The 18132-nt window shown below is 42.8% G+C and overlaps 1 protein-coding gene across 3 annotated transcripts in view; it reads left to right on the top strand.

Moving 5' to 3' along the window:
• Positions 1-18132, top strand: part of Msrb3 (methionine sulfoxide reductase B3) — a 115733-nt gene that overhangs the window by 90581 nt on the left and 7020 nt on the right. For all 3 annotated transcript variants that reach the window (XM_021175168.2, XM_029482658.1, XM_029482659.1), the window contains exon 6: positions 16950-17047. In XM_021175168.2, the coding sequence (XP_021030827.2) occupies positions 16950-17047 (98 nt within the window). The remainder of the gene's footprint in view (positions 1-16949; positions 17048-18132) is intronic.

Raw genomic sequence — 18132 nt, 5'->3', positions numbered from 1 at the left:
TTTTGACTTTTGACTTTTTGTCTGGGCTACGGATATACACTATGGTATTCTCTTGTTGGTGAACAGCGGAAGAGACCTGCAGGTTTGGGCCAGCTCAATCAACACCACCCCTTATAGAAATCTACACAAGAGTTGAAGTCAGGGATCTGAACGGTGCTTGCGTGTTCTCCCGTGTTCATAGCAAGTTATGCACAATACACAAAGACAGAAACAACTCAAATGTTCACTGATGGAATGGATGGATGGATGGATGGATGGATGGACGGATGGATGGACAACCTAAACTGAAAAGCAAAATAAAGATAGAAAATCCAAAGATAGTTTGCAGGGACTCAGTCTGTGGGGAATGAATGGGAGTTATTTAGTAAGAATTGGTTTTCCCTCTGATGAAATGGAGACATCCCAGAGGTAGAAAGGGGAAATGGTGATTGGTTCACTTAATGCCCCTGGATGCCTATATGTTATGTTACACATTATCACACAATACCATGCCGATTTCATTGTAGTTTAGATATTTAACCCCCCCCCAACAAAATGTCTTAAAACTATCACAACTAAGCTGGGCAGTGGTGGCGCATGCCTTTTAATCCCAGCACTCGGGAGGCAGAGGCAAGTGGATCTCTGTGAGTTTGAGGCCAGCCTGGCCTACAGAACAAGTACCAGGATAGCCAGGGCTACACAGAGAAACTCTGTCTGGAAAAACAATCAAGCAAACAAACAAAAAAACATCAAAAGAAAACCCAGGTGATCACAACTGTAAGTTAGAGAGGGGAAGGTAGAGTCAGGGATAGATAGGATGGCGGCTTGGAAACACGTTGGTGTTTTTCCTTATGCCTCCCTAGGAGACAGTATGGTGGGATGGGACCTTCAGAACCCACACAGTGTTTCTAAAGTTGGCATGGAAGGGGTAGAGCATTTTGGAGATCCTTTTACTGCTGTAAAAACACACAACAATCTAAATGAGTCGGGAGACCCAAGTTTCCTTTACACACAAGGGGAGGCTGGCGTTTGAATTCTTCCCTGTTGAGTAGATACCAGCTAGTAACCACATGGAAACCACAGAGGTCTTACCACCGTATGAGGTTTAAAAACAAGCAAACAAACAAACAAAATGTAAACCGGATGCACTTAAAGCATTCGCCAGAGATCCTGGAGAGTGCAGAGGTGGATGCCCCATGGCACACACTGAAACCCGGCTCCACTCAATTCTCCCATATGCCTGATCTCTCAGCTGGCAATGTGAAGTTAAATTGACCATGTCCCCAACTTCCCATAGATCTGTGCAGCAAGGTTAGTTTCTCTAACCATATAGTGTAGACCAGTGGTTTCCAACCTTCCCAACACTGCAACCCTTCAATACAGTTCCTCATGTGGTGATGACCCCATCCATAAAATTATTTTTGTTGCTACTTCATGACTGTAACTTTGCTACTGCTATGAGTAGCAATATAAATATGTGTTTTTTTCCAAGATCTTAAGTGATCTCTATGGAAAGATCATTCGACCCCCCAAAGGGTTATGACCCACAGGCTGACAACCACCGGTGTAGACAGAGAATAGGCTCAGAATAATGTTAATAGCTGGTCTAAAACCATCTCTACTCATTGTTGTGGGAGAAAAAGATGAACAGACATGGGGTCTACAAAGAACTGCTCAGTGTAAGCAAAAGCAAATAACAATGTCCAAGGAGAAATGTGTATGTTAATAAATAGTGAAACTGTAAAGGACATGACCTTTGTGGAGTGCTCCCAGACTGTGGAGTGCTCCCAGACTGTGGAGTGCTCCCAGACTGAAATCTCACAAAGGGGCTACGGAGAGGGCCTTAAGCGTGATTGCCAGCAGAGCAGAGGAGAGAGCAGTGGTTGTGCCCATCACTGCTGAGAAAATAGAGAATTTTTATAAACACTTCCCGTTCAGGGGGTCTACCACGTGCAGAGCCATTGTACCAGGATGTTATTGTAAGACCGGCCTTCGCCATGTTTTCATTAATTTCTTTCTTATTAGTATTTGTCGATCATATAAATTATTGCATAAATGTATTAATTTTATAAAATAATTATGTAAATTATTAGCTATATAGAATAACAGGTTTCAGTGTAACATTTAACATTTTTATTATTTATTTGTGTGTGGTTGTGTTTGTGCACTCAAGGTGTGCCTGCATGCATGTGGGTACCCACAGAGGCTCAAAGAGTGGGTTGCGCCCTTGGCAGCTGAAGCTACAGGTGGATGCGAAGGTGCCTGTGTGGGTGCTGAGAAACAAACTGAGGCTCTCTGACTGAGCAGGAAGCACTCCTAACCTCAGAGCATCCCTCTAGCCCCCGTGTAAGATGTTAATACCTGTGTATAACGCAGTGCAACTGTAATCACATCCTTGTGAGTCTCTCTTGGCCTCCTCCCCTCTCATGTCTCCTCCTCCTTCCCTCCCTCCTCCCAGATGGTTCTGTGTCTATTACAGTTTGTTACACGAAGAGGGAAGAATTAGATCCGAAGTTACCTCTGTGGCATGGGGGACACTTGCACGGTGGAATGCTAAGGCATTCATGTTGATTCGTGTGTACATATTTATGATTTTATGTGGCCATTAGAGCAGACAAATATGCAATACAACCCTTATTAGGCTGTTAACATAGATTTCCTATGAGAGTGGTAAATAGAAAAAAAAACAGGAAAAAGGTTGCACATAAGATGTGACTGCTATATTCACGTTTATGCATTTATATATGGTTAATAAATATGTGCATGAATTTTTTAAAGTGGCAGGGGAATATTAACCAGGCATTTAAAAAGCAACAACACTGCACCATCTCAGAGGCCAGGAGCCAAGGGCCCTTCAGGAGCTGAATGAAAAGCTGACATTAATTGGAAGGTGTAAAGTTATGTGAAAGGAACATGGTAAATAAAAATGAAACAAAACAAAAACCTATATAAAAACCTGCTCTTAGTTTACCCTTGTCAAAGATTATTTTTTTAAAACTTAACACGTATAGCATGAAAGTTTGGTAAAACTTTTCCTAAGAAAGTTTTCCAGGGTGGGAAATATAATTAAAATTCATTTTTATGTAGCATTGAACACCATGACTTTTGTCCACCTTATAGTATATGGCTGAGACTGTAACTTTTTAAATATTTTTTTAAATCCCCAGGGTCTGTGGTGTTATTGAATGCTGAGTGAAGCTTTCAGAAAATTCTGATAACAAACTAGAAAACCAGAGACTTGTTTTTTAAAGTACGTGTGTCTCTGAGTTTCTGTTCTGCTCATTGTTATTGTGTCTGTACAGCTTTTGAATTGTTGTAGCTGAAGAGTGTGTAAGGGCCGATAAACGACTCAGTGGACTAAGAGACTCACTACCAAGCCTGATGGCCTGAGTTTTATTCTTAGGACCCACATAGTAGGAAAGGAAACCCAGGCTGGCCCAGAACTACAGGCTCTCCCGCCTTAGTCTACCAAGCCCTGGGATTATCGGTGTGTGTCATCAGGCCTCCAGAGCAGTCCATTCCAAAAGAAAATTTAACACGAAGGTTCCAGGAGTTTTATTGTATATGCTGTATATTTAAAGTGTATGACACAATTTAATTTGAAATTTTTTTATTTTTTAAGATTGCACACATCAGTAGTATAGTATGAGGTAACGGGTTTGATTGTGTGATTCCCATACACATACACTACAAGATTCAGTTGTATTCACCCTTCAGTGTCTTCAGTCCTTGTCCTGGTGCCTTTTGTTTTTGTTTTTTTTTTTGTTTTTTTTAAAGATTTATTTATTTATTATATGTAAGTACACTGTAGCTGTCCTCAGATACTCCAGAAGAGGGCGCCAGATCTCGTTACGGATGGTTGTGAGCCACCATGTGGTTGCTGGGATTTGAACTCTGGACCTTCGGAAGAGCAGTCGGGTGCTCTTACCCACTGAGCCATCTCACCAGCTCCTTGTTTTAATTAATATTTCCTTCGGGTCAGTTTGGCTTCCATTCCAGCAAACGTTTAGCTCAGTATAGCAATGAGCACCTCTGTTCTCAGCACTTGGGATGCAGAACTAAGCATGGATGATGTGATGGAGAGGCTAGTCTGTCTAGCAAGTTCTAGCAAGTTCTAGACCAGTAAGGGCTCCACAGTGAATCCCTATGCCAAAGAAACCACAAGAAGAACACAGTTGTTCTAGTACCCACTAGTGCTCTGTGCCCATGTCTTGTACCTGGTGTAACAGGTAAGCTTGAGCATTACCTCATAGCTGACAACATGATTTGCTGGCCTTTGGGTGTGGAATATATTTGGGGGATGGTTAGCTCTTCATGAAGTTTTACTCTACTGGATCTTGGGACTTGTCTTAGATAGGGCTTCTATCACTGCAATGAAACACCATGACCAAAAAACAAGTTTGGGAGGAAAGGGTTCATTTGCCTTATAGTTTCATATCTCTGTTCAGTATTGAAGGAAGTCTGGACAGGAACTCAAACAGGGCAGGAACCTGGAGGCAGGAGCTGATGCAGAAGCCATGGAGGAGAGCTGCTTACTGGCTTGTTTGTTCCCCATGGCTTCCTCAGCCTACTTTCTTATAGAACCCTGGGCCATCAGCCCAGAGATACACAGAACCATTCAGTTCAGGAGTCCACTATAGTTCTCTATAGTGTTTGCATTGCCACCCTTTAGATAAACATGGTCATATGGGCTTTAACTCTTCGTGTGATGCACTCTACTTTAAAGCTTTCAATTGTTGTCAGTGGTTAGAATTAAAATCACCTAAACTTTCAAACTACCAGGGCCACTTGCGCACCTGGATCTCAACATAGGCTGCCTGAGGTCCCCAAAGGTACACATGAGGGGTATCACATGGGTCTCTGTCACTGATGCCCAGTATACTGTTAGGAAGAGTTTGGAACTTATAGAAAGGAATGTGTCTTCTGGTGCCAGAATGGTGAACAAATATTGGTAAGTGGTAGAGGTTGTAGAATTAATTCTGCTAACAGCATAAACACTTGGCGCATTGTAAATTTAAAGCAAGTTTTAGATGGAATCCTGAAATCCCAGCTCTCTGGAGTAATGGGATTCTGTTCCGTAGGACGTTCATCCATCCCGGCAATTGTTCCACCATCTGCCCAATCTTGGAGCTTGGAATATTTTGGCAGGAAAGCAACTGTATAATCTCATGGAGTTTATATTTAAATTAAGGGGGTGCAAATAGGAGACAAACAGAATATGATATAGGAGACAGGGATAACTTTTAGGAAACACACACATATACACATACACACACACACAAGACACACACACATGCGCACACACACACATATATACACATACACACACTCACAGACACACTCTCTCACACACACACTCACAAACACACACTCACACTCACAAACACACACACACATACACACAACAGATCAGAGGAGAATTGCATGTTAGCAAATTATTTCTCTGAAGAGTTTCAAACTGTTGTGAAGCTAAGTCTTCATGGGACATAGGTTTCTTCCTCTCCTGACCCCTTTTGTGTGTGTGTGTGTGGTTTGTGTGTGTATGGTGTGTGTGTGGTATGTATGTGTGTATGTGTGTGGTGTGTATGTGTGTGTGTGGCGTGTGTGTAGTGTGTGTGTGCTTGTGGGAACATGCTGGTAGTGGCACGAGGGGAGTGCTGGGTCTCTTCCTCAGTCATTCTCCACCTCCTTTCTCTGAGACTGGATCTCTAACTGAACACGGAGCTCAGGAGTTCAGTAGACTCGTGGCTCGAGTTTGTGGGTCTCCCATCCTCCATGTTCCTGGCACTGGGACTGCAGGCACGTGCTGCCGCACACTGGCTTTTTACACGAGTGGAGGGACTCCAACCTCAGGTTCCCTTGCTCGTGTGGCAAAGCCTTTAAACAATGAACTGCCTTCCTAGCCTGCTTCCTGCTTTTGTGATGTCAACTATAACTTTATATATATATATATGTATATATATATATACATACATATATACATATATATATTAAAAAATGCTTAGTGTTGTGATAAATTGCTTCAGTTTTGCCATGTGTCTGCTACAAAGGCAAAATACATTTTGTAATGCAAAAAAAAAACTCTTGAGAAAATTAATTTATTCTAATATTTCATTTTAAATAACTTTCTGAGTATGTTCTCTTTCCATTTTTTTCAAGGTGGGCTATCAGACGTGTAATTAATAGTAGGTGCATGTGAAGAGTCAGTGCTGACTATAAAGGATCATACAATATTTATGGAAACAGGGAGATTTTATTTTAAGTTGTAGTATTTAAGCTTCTGTAATACAGTAAAGATCAAAAGCCAGCTGCGTGTTTGGAGAGACCAGTTAAGGAGAAACCTGAGATGGGTAAAAGAATTTTGATACTCAAACTGCCCTTTAAAGAGAAAAAAAATAGTTTTAGCATTTCTGCCAGGTCCATGCATTTAGACAAGGAATTACTGTGAAAGTGTTGATGGGTGCCACGCTGAGGACTATAAGCTCCAGTTTGGCACTGCCCGGTGTGCTCCAGAGTGTGTGGTGTGAGCCAGGACCCCACTTGGTGGGGGCCTTGTTTTCCTTCAGTGTAAAGTGCATACCACTGGGAATAGAATCTGTGTTTCTTTGAATTTCCCTGTTTTATCTCTTGTGGTATTTCTAAGGTCAGTTGAGCACAGTAAATAATCTTCACTCAGCAAACAGCCCACATTGCCACCTTCCTGTCTGCTGTAGCTAATAAATTCTAAACAAACTGCAAAGTCCTTGTGTAAGGTCCTAATGGACGGATGCCTCCCCGGACTGAAGAGCTTTTGGAAGCAAAATAAAATAATCATCTCACGTTGACTGTTTCGGGGGTGGAAGTGACTGGCTCAGCACTAAATTTAAGCCCAGTTTGAGAGACATTTTTTAATGGCACTTTTTAGGGATTATGGCTGAAGTCCGGCCGTGGCATTTGATGTTGCTCAGGTCCCTTGATGCCGAGAGTCTTCAAGCTGATGTGAGTTGCATCTTTTAAAACACCGACCTTGATTTAAAGAAACAAGAGGCAGTGGTTGGCAAGGGAAAATAAAGTCTCCGACTCCGGCCCTTTTGTTGGAATGGTTTGTTTTAGCTCAGTAATTTTATTGACCTTGGAAAAGCAGTATTATTAATAGCTGCCTCCACTAAGGGAGATAGGGGAGCTGGGCACTGTCAATTGTTGCCTATGGGTTAGAGACAGCTCACGACTGTGGGTGAAGTCCACACCAATTAGAGATCCTGTGTGTTTGGAACCATTTAAAAATGCCGTACAGGGCTCAAAGGAATTAGTGTGAAACCTGGTGCAGTGCGGCTCCATTATTAATCTCTACAGAGAATAGATACCAGATGTTTACACGGCCCAGAGGACACCTCAGTGTTCTCGACAGCCTGTGGTGCTGGTGTCCTGAAATAGACTCAAATGTTTGCAGTGATTATGGGGGGCGGGGAGGGGAATGAGGGTACCTTATTTTACATCTAAATTTATTAATGAATGTGTTTGGAAAAACAGTCATTCTTTTTGATAGAAAAAAATAATTAATGTTTAATTGTTATTTACTAAATGTTGCCTAAGAAAATAGAATTCATTTGCCTATTTTCCCCTACTTCTTCGGTTGGTTCAGTAGCAGATGCATTCAGACGTTCTGTTCCCGTCCTTCTTCTTCCCTCCCTTCTGTGTCTTCCTCTCCTTTCTCCCTCTTCCTTTTCTTCCTTTCTTCTCTTTCTTGTTTAGAAGAATAATCTCTCTTTCCTCCGGTTGGGAGTTTGGGAAACCCAGCCCTGGCTCAGGCACCGGCTCAGTTCCTGATGGGGACCTTCCTCTGATGGCACATACACATACCGAAGGTTCACGCTTGTCACTTAAGCACCGGGGAGGTGGGAGCAGGCAGATCTCTTGGGCCTACTGGCCAGCAAGCCCAGTCTAATGCTGGGTGAACCTGAAGCCAGTCCCCAGCTCACAAAATAAGGTGGACAGCACCTCAAGAGCAACACCCCAAACTTACTTCCGGCCTACGCAAGCACCCACGCATGCACCCACGCATGCACCCACACATGCACGCATACACACACGCACGTATTTTTCATGAGGGCAAAATGTAATAGAATTCACCACAGTAACATTGTTTGGTGTGTAGTTGAGGGCATGAAATAAATTAATGGCGGCGTGAAACCACCACCCAGTTCTATAACCTTTCACCTTATAAAGTGGAAACTCCAAACCATCAAATAATAATAATTCCTTCCCACTTCCCTTGGATCCTGGGAAACAGCATCATACTTTCTTTCTCTGCAATTTTTACTGCCGTAAGTGGGGATTTATTGCTTTTCATTAGGTTTAATTTTGCTGTTAGCAGAATATATTTTCTTTATTGTTTGATTCATTCAAGAAATAGCTCTATAGGTTAGGTATTAAAAAATATATTAGTAAATAAAGCAGCCATGGTCTCTCGGTGCTTAGAGCACTGTTAATTTTGAGTTGTTCATATAAATAAGTAAATGCTAACCATGAGACATCGTTTGAAGTACAAGTCTTGGTTTCTCTGAACAGGTTCAGTGTGGACACAGACCTGCAGTTACGTCTCTGGAGTCATTTCTTGAGCCATATTTATTTTTTCCTACGGTGCATCAAGAGCAAATCACATTTTTATGGTCCTTTATAACATCTGGTCCATCACGATTTGTTTGGTAGACCACAATATACTAGGAATGACACAAAATACAAAATTAAAGTTCTCTGTAAGCCTTTTGGAGTATCACTTCTGATTAGAGTCTCGAGGAGCACTTGAATAGTGCTTTGTAATTAGTATTTCTAACACTTTCACATCTCACATTCATTTTTATTGAGAAATTTTAGGAAAAGTAACATTGTTACTTTAAGATGCTTTAGAAAACCGAGAGCTGTGGGTTGAGTGGGAGGGGCCAGAATCCAGGTAACACAGAGATCACGTGCCCACTGTTTCCCCTGCCTCGACTTCCTTCCTGCTGCCCTCTGCTGGAAGGAAGAGGATTTGTTCCCTCTCCCTGCATTTAGATCTTCCTGTAGATGCTGTGGCTTCCCTGGGCCCTTTGACCTTTAGCAGTTTCCTTTTTGAACTCTGAGCTGGTTTTATCTCCGTCTTTCTAATTCTTGAAGCGCTCTTTATTTTCTTCCGCTAACTCACTCTTAAGCCACATTTAAGTACCGGTCTGGCCTGCCTCTCCTTCCTGTGTGTCCTCACCCCGAGCGTGCCTTTACGTTCGGATGACTTTCAAATCTGTCTCTCTGGCTTGGTCTTTACCTTCAAGTCCACAGATCACTCTGCCGTCCTTAAGAAACTGATTTTAAGCTTTGCACTGAAAGTGTGTGTCAGCCGCCGTGATCCAGCCCGGACTCCAGGCTGTTTTTGCTCCTTCATCTTGCCAAATATATCACTGTCACCAAAATCAACGAATTCATTTAGAACTATGGTTCTCAACCTGTGGGTCAGGACCCCTTTGACGAACTTCTGTTGCCCCAAATATTTACATTGCGCTTCATATCGGTAGCAAACTTACCAACAGAGATACTTTCATGGTTGAGGTCACCATATCATGAGGAACTGTATTAAAAGGTCGCAGCGTTCAGGTTGAGAAACAATGAGATCATCATGGGTTCTATTTCAGTGTAGAACCTTCCAACACTCCTAACTTCACAATCTCTCTTATGGTTTGTTTGTTTGTTTGTTTGACTTTGCAATCTGTTTCTAGAACCATCTTTTAAAAAAGACAAACATGATCTTGTTAGTAGTCTATAAAGCCCATAAGCAGACCCTACATTTTCATATCCCACAGCCCCTAGAATACAGAGTTTAAAAGGCAGTCAGACTGGGGTTGAAGAGATGGCTCAGCAGTTAAGGGCACTTGCCACCCTTGCAGGGGACCTGGGTGCAGTTCTCAGCACCCACACTGACAGCTCACAGCTGTCTAACTCCAGCTCCGGGGGGGGGGGGGGGGGGGCTGGATCTGATGCCCTCTTCTGGCACGTATTCCTACAAATAAAATCAAATATTTTTAAAGGTATATTCTAGCTACCTTTTTATTTTTCAGGTGCCACCTGACAAGATTAGATACACTGTGTAGGAATGTTTGCCCAAAGCCAGAGCTCTGTTTTCCCAGTGATTACTCTTGATCCTTTGTCTTTTGCTTCTGGAGAGAGATCTTGTTTATAGAGATAAAATCCTGTGGTCCTCACATGGGAGTGGGGGGGGGGGCTTCTTGTTCTTATATTTGCAATGTCAAGGCAGAGCACAACAAGCTTTCAAACAATGTTAGAAACATAAGCTTGTAAAGTTGTGTGAGAGATGTCTTTCCCAGAACCAGTCTGATTCTGATTCTAAATTCTGACTCTAAACTGCTGATTCTGAGCTGGCAAGACAAGTGCCTTCAGAGTGCTTGAATACTTAGCCCACAGTCAGTTCTCAGCCACAGAGCTGCATCTAAGCCAATTAAAGCTGCTTAGCACAATCCCGACTTTCATTTATTTTGCTCAGTTAGTTTTTACATTGCTGAGAATCTAACCCAGAGCCTCCTCACACACACCAGGCAAACAGTTTTCCATCAAGCTACAAAACTCAGGGCTGACTTTGGTATTTGTTTATCAATAAGATCCTTCCTGTTAGTAGCAAAAAAAAAAAAAAAAAAAAATTGAAACCTTAAATCTGCCTCTTCTTAACAGAAAATATGACATGGTGGCTGAAATCTGCAATCTTATTTTCTTGCACAAGATATATAGAATAAGATGCACTGTTATTTCTTTCCCGCTGTAAAAGACTCCTAAAATTGGGGTAAAAAAAGAAGTAAGCAAGAGGGGTGGTGGCCATTATAGAGCCCTGGAGTTGAGCACACAGGGAAGTCTAAGCAATGTTTCTAAGAATGGAAATGGATATAATGGATATTCCTGCTTTTCAACACTACATCCCAGACTATGTGCAACAGTTGATGCCCAGCAGAGTAACAAAAAAGCTCAGAGTTCAGGACTGGCGAGAGCAAATTGACGGGGCGGGGGAGGATGGGAGCCTAAAGGTATGGCAGACCGGTTTTATGTCTTCCTCACTTTCATATTTGAAAGGACAGATCATCGATTCTCTACACGAGAACGGTCCTGGAATACTGTTCTCTTAAGATATTATTAAGCTGGCTGTCAGTGAATTGGGGCTGCTGTTGAGGGTCTGGTCCTGTGATATCAACTATTTCCCTTTTAGGTATTTAAGAAACCTCAGAATAAACCCTTGTCTGTCAGCAGCCTTTCTATACAGAGATAAGAGCCACTGAAGGAATAAGCCCACAATTACGCCTAATAACAGAAGCACCTATGTCGAGCAGGTGGGACAATTTATCCAGCCTCTATTCTTAAATATACACCATGATCAAGGCTCTCCAGAGATGTGAGAATGTCAGTTGCCCCGGAAAAAACATATTTTAGAAAATTGCAGAAAATTTAAGTTGAACCAACCCTCCCATTGGTATTCTCGGAGGTATTTGAAAGGTTTTGTGTTTGTGAACTTAGATAATACTATTACAAACACCAAAGACCAAGAATATCAAGAAAAAAAATGAATCATTGAAAGACAGTCAAGATGTGACATCACTTCTGTAGACACTCAGTGGTTAAAGTGGTGCGTGTGTGTTGTCTGTGGATCCAGATGTTCATGGAGGAAGCAGTGTGGGCAGGGTCTGTAGAACAACTGCCTTGATGCCATCCGAAGGCCTGGATGTAGAGAGCTGGTGTCAGACCTGGCTGGAATCATAGCACTTTTTTGTTAACAAAGTAGGGAAAGTATCTGAAGCAGAAAATAATGTAAACTGAGCTACCTGTTACATCCGAGTAGATAAAATATTGCATCAGAGGTTCTGCACTCTCCTCTATATTTTATCCTGGAAATGTTTTAATTAAAAATTTAAAAATAAAGATGTTGAATGGTTAAAAAATATCTCTTATATCACTGATGATCCAACTCCCCTCCCCAGGGGACAAAACCCCTACTCCTTAACTACAAAAACCTGGAAATGAGAGGCTTAGTAAAGATAGAGTATGAACTCTCAGTCTTTCATGAAAGGGATTGATTTAAAAACATCTAAGCTCACGTGATCTAGTGGTCGAAGCCTTCTGTACCGTGGGCATCTCGGTGAGAATGTGTCATGTGTCTGTTCTATCCATAAAGCCATGTTCTCTAGTGGCTAAGGTCTTGTGCATTGTGGAAACCATGGGAGGATGTTCTGTGTGTCTGTGCTGCCCCCAGAACAGCAGTTACCTGTGGACTTGAGAGCAGTCTGAGTGTTGAGGACTTGGCAGGTGGCTATCTTCAAATGGCTAGTAATGACTGTATTGAACAGCATGGGTTTAAAGTGAACAAATCAAGAGATAACCGAAATAAACACTTTTAAAAAGGGAATTAAACAGGAACACAATAAATCATGGTTGCCTGTAGGCAGGTAGGGGATTGAAGGGAAACTTTTCCTGATGAGCCATCTGCACGGTGTGATTTTCTGCTACGAGGATCTATTTGGTTGATTACTAAAACTTATGGAAGACTAGATTGTAACCAAATGGGGTCTTTGAAGGAGAGTTGAGAGTCATCCCTTTTTTAAAAAATGAGATAAAAGTTACACTGGAAATGTCAAGGATTAAGGATCTAAGCCTCAAACAACTGTTGTCGGCAGGAGGCCTTCCTGCGAGTGTTATTTTTCTTGGTAGAGCTAAGCAGGCAAACGGTGGTTAGGGAGATGAACAGGTTCAGGCTACAAGAAACCCCAAACTTAACATAACTTGAAATATTTACAATTAGAGAGCTGCGAGGCTTGGTGGACCCTAAACATACAGATGTTCATCCGAAACCATGCTCAGATATAGTTGACTTTAGTTATGTTCAAACTTAAGTGGACATTCAGATAACATTTTTGAAATGACCTTTCAACCCACTAGACTTTTGTCCCAGTTTCTACTGTTGTCTACTGACTGATCATGTTGGGACCTTACTGGGGTTTCTAACTCTGACTTGGGAGTAGAGGAAGAATGGAGGGAGGTGGATTTTATGTATCATCCTGATTGACAACGGAGAATGAGGGCCGCACTTTGAGGACACAGTATAGATGGAGCACCAGACCACTGTTTGGTTGACGGTGGAGTAGCCTCAGAACAGCTGTATCAAACTGCATTGTGGATAAGAGCAGAATAATGAGTTTTATTGTAGTCTAAGAACAAACTATTGTAGTGTATATAGCAAGCACGGGGGGGGGGGGCAACTTAGTGGTAGTAATTTGGATCATTTGCTTTGGGTCAGAGGTGTTAATGAGCATATCCTGAACTTGCTCCCTACTGTACAAGAAGTGTTAAGATACAACTGCAGATAATCTGGCCCGATTGTTGAATGGCATCAAAGCAGAACCGCGGCACGCAGAGTTGTCTGTTTGCCTTGTAGCTGCTGGGTTTATTTGCTATCTTGAGATGACAATTCCTTCAAGGGAGACTGCATTTATTAAAAATAAGACAAACCCTGTCTCAAAAAAACCAAAAAAAAAAAAAAAAAAAAAAAAAAAAAAGTACAGTTTATGTTCTTTGAAATGAAATGATGATAATAGGCCCAAATCCAACCTCATCAAATAGAAACAAAGGGGGCGTACTGGGGGTGGGGGTGGGGCGGAGGGAGCCCACTGTTTATACAGGTTTTCACATGACTTTCCTTTTAAAAAGTGCATGGAACGCATCCAAAACAAATGATGTTTAGTTGGATGAGGAGACCAGAAGGAAAAGCCCAGAGAACGGAGGATCGATGATCTTTCTTTAATGTCAAAACTGACATAAACACAGTTCCCTCCCCCCACCCCCCCACTCCTCAGCTCAAGATAATTTTCTCAACAAGACGCAGATTGCTTCAGCCTTTGCCTATCGCCCTTTGAAGCGCTCCCCTCGTTATTAGCAGTGGGGGCAGGGTTTCCTTTGAGGATTTTTACAGTACTGAAGAGTTCCTCCTTTAAATACTTGCACATGAAGAGGGAATTCCGCTTTCAAAGAGCTGTCATCGCTGCGGGCTCCCTGTCATAGGACGATTTATTCCCGGGGCAACGGTCCTCCTTAGCTTGATTGTCGGGAAGGACTTACCTTTCCAGTGGATTCACTTTCTGTTGCAACTTACGTCCCTGAGACGCACACCTGGTAACCTCCTTTGTCAACGTCACCAGTGACAGTGGTGGCCACTGCCCTCTTTACAAACGCCATTGGTCATGGGGAATTGTTTCTCTTGTCGCTCTCCACCGATTAAAGTTTGAAGGACATACTGAACATTTGATTGTTTTTTATTTATTTATTTTTATATCTGCCATTCATCCATAGTGCGCAAGGACACTATAAGTTAGAGGAGTATTGAAACGTCTGGACAATTGCTTTTCAGTGTCTCCTCCAAAGTAAACAGCATATTAAACAACAACAAAGAGACTAGTCAGCCACCATTTCTTTGAGCACTTCCACACCATTCTAACCCTCCTTGAGATGCTCTGTTCTGGACTATGGTCTTCTGGAAATTTCTTTGAACATTTAGTTCGGGTTGACAAAATATGTATCTTTGTGGCCAACTAGATCATTTGAACTGAGATACTCAGATTTAACTAAGTGTCCTTATCACATAGGGATGAGCTGGGTTGCTTTGTCTTGGTGGTGCTTTAAATAAATGAATAAAACTGTATCTAGTCTCTAACTAGATGCACTTACATCGTGACGTTTGGATTTTCCCCTCTGAAGAGTTTGTTCACTAGAAAACAATTAGTATTTATCATTCATTCATCCAGTCAGTCAGTCAATGTGCTCCCAGAGGCAGTCAACTCATTCACATAGGGCATTCAAGTACTTTTATAAAAACTCGGTCTCCTTCTCAGTAGTCTACTCAAATGAAAGAGCCCTCAGCATTTTAGAGAGGAATCGGCAGGGTGTGAAGAGGCTGAGGGAGTCAGATTATCAGGTTCTAGCTTTGGTTCCCCTGCCTACAACTTCTGTGCCCTCTTCTCTCTCCCCAAAAGGCCCACAGAATGCTTGGCCTAAATGTTCCACATGTCTCTGCTACCCCATGTACACAATGAAACAAACAATCTCCATCCATGCAGAGAGCCTAGCAAGCATGGTGTGTGTGTGTGTGTGTATGTGTGTGTGTTTTGTCTTCCTTATCGGTCTATGTGATATGTTTCAGTTATTCACCCCCTTGCTTAATACTTCCTGGAAATCAGGGTGGTGAGCATCCATGCTCTCTGAGTGGTATAATGTGATGCTGTGAGTTTGGTCTGCTTTTAGGCACTTATCACCCAGGAAGAAAGCACAGAGAAAAGCCAGCCAATCTCAGAATCAGAGAAACAGAGAAGACAAGCCAGAATAAAACGCAGTGTAGCATGGTGGGGGGATGGGGAGCAACATCCATGTCGCCATTCCTAGTGTGAATTTTGGAAGTAGGAAAACAGAAAACGTGGAGTCTCATCCTTTACCTTTGTTCTACTGAACCTCAAGTCCCAAGGATTCCACAGACACTCCCACCCTGGCATTTATTGCCTTAAGCTACTTTCAGATGTCTTATGCCATGGAAGGGTTAAAAGGACAATATACAGCGTTTTTCTTCTTTTCCTAGATAAATGACATCATTTATCAATGTCCTTAAATAAGGCCCTGAAACTTATCCTCACTAGCAACTGGCACTTCTGTGGTTTAACAGAGAACACCCGAATGTGTGAAGCAGTCACTGTAAATCAAAACAGGTCAACAAGGTCTTTTTAGAGTTTAATGCACAATGAGTAATGGATGACTTTTAGCAGCGAGTCTTGGAAGAATGAAGTTCTGAGATGGTAAGGCTAAGGTTGTCTGTGGGGTTGGTAGCGGCCCTGAGTTCCCATGGAGGAACTGGAAGTGGGTTTTGCTCACACTGTTAAGTGTAGCAATGACTGGGAAGCCTGAACTCATGTAGAGTTGGGGACAAGCTTCTTAGAAAAAGTTGGCAGAAGCCAAGTTGTTTGAAACTGGAAATCCTTACTGTTGGTGTTTGCCGCCATTTTGCCGACTGTTTTCTTTCAGTGTGAAGCACTTCCTTACTGTGAAGCACTTCTCTTAGAGCGCTTCTTCCTTCCTTCAGGAACAAGTGGTCTCTGAAAGGGAAAACTGTAGGGACATCAGCAATTCAGCAGCTTCTCACCCCTGTCGTCGTCTGGGCACCCAGACTTCAGGACCTCCATACACCATTGGAAGAAATGTTACAAAAACAAAAATAAGCAAACCAAACTGTGCGCCCTACTCACCAAGAGTTTCTGAGAATGTGTTTTGATAAAACTAGACTACAATTCATGAAAACGGGAGGGGAAGATGCTGTTTGAGAAATAATGCTGTCTATAAACACCTGGGCGTGCCACTCTGAACTTTTCCTAGGAAGTGAGCAAGACCTTCACCTATAAGATACGTGCTGTGTGCCAGATACACTTTAGACTAGGAGAGAAATTAGAGAGAGTGGATAGGTTGGCTATCCCTTTTATTTTAACCATATGAAACGGAGAATCGAAAAAACATGATTTTCTAAAGAAGTACGGGATGGTTGACATGTTAACATCCAGCCCAATTGGTGGTTTTGGAAACTGCCACATTGGAGGTTCAGTAGCGCTTCAAAGTCAAGCCTAGTGGCTCTGAGGACAAGAGAAGGTGGCCACAGAGCTCTTTCTAAATCTCGACACTCACAGAAGGTATCAGGTGATTCAAGACTATGGAAGGAAGCACAATAGCGCTTCCCTGCCTCCATCCCATGTGAGGGAGGGATTAAACTTCTATGTGATCTTACTGTTCTCTCTTCCAGCTTTTGACCTTTTATCGAAGCTTGAAGAAGACCTGGTCACAAGCCAAGGCTTCGCTTCATTAGCTACACCATCCTTGAGAATTGCGTTCTAACCCAAGCCTTTGTCTCTTCTCTTTTGGTCCGTGTGCCTGTCTTGCCCCAGGCTGGCCTGCCTTCCATGATGTGATCAGTTCGGAGGCCATTGAGTTCACAGATGATTTTTCCTACGGGATGCACAGGGTGGAAACCAGCTGTTCTCAGGTGAGTTGACTCCTCCCGCGTCCCCAGCAGGTGGCTCGCTCTCTGCTGCAAACACTCCCAAGGCTTCTCATTGTACTTACCTGTAGTAACTAAGGCCAAGGGACCGTTCACAAGAGGGACAGACAAGAACAGCAGGTTCTTTCTAATGGCTGAATGATACCTTCAGTCTTCGGACTTTAAGCAACACTAACACGATGTCAGTCATTGGCTTTACAATATTAAACAACCATTGGTAGGGAGAATTTTTTTTCATTCGATTTACTAATGTAAGGGTCCACCATTGGTCAAAGAATGACACCCGAGACTCAAATAGTATGTAAGTGCAACGAGTGTTTTATTCTGCACAAGTCCAGCATGCTGGGGTCTCCCTATGATAGAGAGACCTCGAAGTGAGCTTGCAGACCCAATTTAAAGCACCTTAGGGGAATGCCAGGGCAGGTTTTTGTTTTTTTTCTATTAATAATTGACTTAGTCTCCTTACCTGCCAATTTGAGGTCTGTCATGGAATCAGCCTAGCCTTCTCACTATAATGGTGAATGAAGGAAGCATTTGCAGGGAGGGGGGGTGAATGAAGATTTCATTACATAGCCTAGTGTAACCTGATGTACTGATGTGTCCCCCCGGCAGTTCTATTATCCAGTCCTTATTCACAATGTCTTTAATGACTATGATCCACACACAGTCTGTGAAGCTCTTGGAAATGGCTTTTCCTGGGTACAGTTTGGAGGGAAGCTGCTGTCAGAAGTGTAAGTTAGGCTGGTCAAAGAGGAGTGCAAGCTAGACAGCTCTGTGTTTCTGCCAGTGTCTATATCTGTGCTTACTTCCAAGGATGCTCTAGTCAGTCTGATATTGCTTGTGTGGATGAAAACGAGGCGGACGGACATGAGAGTAGTCAATGTGCCGAGAGACTTAAACTCGTCGGTGGCTCTCGAAGAGACACAGCTGAAACTCCTGTACAGAGAAAGAGCCGCCGGGCGGTGGTGGCGCCCGCCTTTAATCCCAGCACTTGGGAGGCAGAGGCAGGCGGATTTCTGAGTTCGAGGCCAGCCTGGTCTACAAAGTGAGTTCCAGGACAGCCAGGGCTA

The sequence above is a fragment of the Mus caroli genome, chromosome 10 (assembly GCF_900094665.2).
Source record: "Mus caroli chromosome 10, CAROLI_EIJ_v1.1, whole genome shotgun sequence".
NCBI lineage: Eukaryota > Metazoa > Chordata > Mammalia > Rodentia > Muridae > Mus > Mus caroli.
Note: the sequence above shows the minus strand (reverse complement) of the source record. Positions and strands in the feature narration are given on the sequence as shown.